Genomic DNA, 2,232 nt, shown 5'->3' with positions numbered 1-2,232 from the left:
AAATCCTTTTTATAATTTTGATTTTTATTCAAATATAAGAATCTAATTAGGTATCCTATGACAAAATATATATCATCTTTTGATATTTGGAGAGCTATATTGTTTCTATGTAGAGTAATACTGATGAAGTTTTAAAATTTTATTTTTAAAAATTTTATTTTTAAAATTTTATTTTTAAAATTTTATTTTTATTGTGGTAAAATGGATATAACATAAAATTTTAACCATTTTTTCCTAAAGTGGGCAGTCAGTAGTATTTATACTCGCATTGTTGTGTAACCAATCTCCAGAGTTGTTTTCACCTTTCTAAATCTTATCAATATTTCTTATGTGATGCTTTCATTTCATTAATCTCTCAGAAACTTTTCATCATATTCCCCTTAGACTGCAAACCGATTAATATCTGCTAATCAAAGCTCTTTATATTTGCCAATAATGTCTTTACTCAACATTTACCCCTAAATCGGAGGGAAGGACTTATCTGCCATTTAAGATTTAAAATCAAGTAAATCACAGTTTTAGCACCTATCAAATATAAGGCATGTGGTCTTATCTTCTAAATGCTCACAATTTAGTGAGGAAGATATTCCAATATATATGTTTAACACAAGTACATTACAGACAGGGCTATACTAATGGTATAAACAAAGCACAACTAGAGACTAAGGGAAAGGAGAATGAAATGCATTGTAGAGTTTGGGAACAGGGAATTCAGGAGGCTATTGTAATAGGTCGAGTGAGAAGTAAAAAGGTTGTAAGTGCAACAGCAAGACTTCAGAGGAAAACAGGTATAAGACATTATGGTTGGACAGAGATGCCTCAGAGCACCTGTAAAGGTGTCGAACTTGAAGGAAAAGGAGCAGCCTAAGAAGCATCACCCTGAGAGGTCAGAAAGATGGCCTGGCCTTAACTGAGATGGGGTAGCGGGAAGTGATGCGCCTTTGGAGGGGACGGTGAGGAATTCTGTGCTGAACACGTATAGTTGAAGATGTCTTTTCTCACTCCCATTTTTTTCTTTGCTCCTATCACGTCCCTGTTCTGGAGCACCTTCCCTCCATTTCCACGTCTTATTCATTGTTTGTAATCCCATCTATAAAGTCCTGCTGGCGGGGTGACATCAACAATTGTCCCTAGTCATGCGAGCCCACGGGGGCCTCTTCCACTTACTAGTTTTTCTTCTGGCATTAGCACTTTGATTTCCCTTTGTGAAACCACACCTCCATCATTCCAGCACCTTACTCCATGTGACCCAGGCCAGGCTAATTAGGACACAGCATCTTGTGGCCACAGTGATTATTCAAGAACGGGCATATGACCCAGGCCAGGTCAATGATAGACTTTAAGACTTTGGTGGGAAGTGTTGAGAAAAAGGTTTGCTCTTTCTGCATTAGCTGCTGGGCTGGTAGAATGTGAACCTGAAGATGCTGGCGGTACCTTTGCCATTAGGGTTGTGGAGAATCTGGGAGCGAATCTACCACTGAAGAGAATGGAGCCAAGAGATGGAGTGACACGGGTTCTGGAAGACATCATTTGAGTCCTTGGGTCTAGTAGTGGCAGAAATCACACTACTTTTGGACACCTCTGTTAAGTGAGTTCACTGCACTGCCTAAGCCAGTTTGAGCTGAGCTTCTGTCCTTGTAACTGAAAAAAGAATCCTGACATTACCTGCACTTGTCATTCCCCACGTTTTTCTATGCCACCACGTAAAGTGAATAACATTTCCTGTGGGGTTGTCTTGTCTCTACCACTGAAGCCATAACTTTCTCAAGGGCTAAGATCTGTCTTTGTGTCTACAGAGGTACCATGCACAAGTGTTGGGCACCATCTTTATTTACTGGTAGCTCAGTATGTGGAGACATACATTATACACAAAATGAACTGTGCTTACTTAGACTTACGTTCAAAGTCAAAACTGCAGCCATAAATATTTCCAAGAGCAACATTCTTCCCACCAGACAGCTAGTTACTATAGTCGTCATCTGGGCAACTGTGCCCACAGTTGATGCTTTGCTGTTGCTGCTGCTGCTGCTGCCGCCGCTGCCGCTGCTGCTAGAGACAGACTGTGCTGGTAGGCCGAACGTTCTGGATTCCACCCGAGCCACGTTATCCAGCATAAATTCAATCTTATAGTTCAGTCCTAGAAAAAAAATCATCATGGCATTTGACTTCTTTTCATTGTTTGTTTTCATACGCTTTCAGTTGTGTTTTCATTGACTTAAAAATAATGTGTAA

General features: G+C 39.9%; 1 protein-coding gene across 1 annotated transcript in view; it reads right to left on the bottom strand.

Moving 5' to 3' along the window:
- Window positions 1-198: 198 nt before the first annotated feature.
- LOC105292249 (fibrocystin-L-like) overlaps window positions 199-2,232 on the bottom strand; it is a gene marked incomplete at its 5' end in the record, with an annotated part of 117,123 nt that continues 115,089 nt past the window's right edge. The window contains one exon of the mRNA XM_023530776.1: window positions 199-2,137. Within this exon, the coding sequence (XP_023386544.1) occupies window positions 1,863-2,137 (275 nt within the window). The remainder of the gene's footprint in view (window positions 2,138-2,232) is intronic.

This window comes from Pteropus vampyrus, unplaced genomic scaffold, assembly GCF_000151845.1.
Source record: "Pteropus vampyrus isolate Shadow unplaced genomic scaffold, Pvam_2.0 Scaffold54, whole genome shotgun sequence".
Taxonomy (NCBI): domain Eukaryota; kingdom Metazoa; phylum Chordata; class Mammalia; order Chiroptera; family Pteropodidae; genus Pteropus; species Pteropus vampyrus.
Note: the sequence above shows the minus strand (reverse complement) of the source record. Positions and strands in the feature narration are given on the sequence as shown.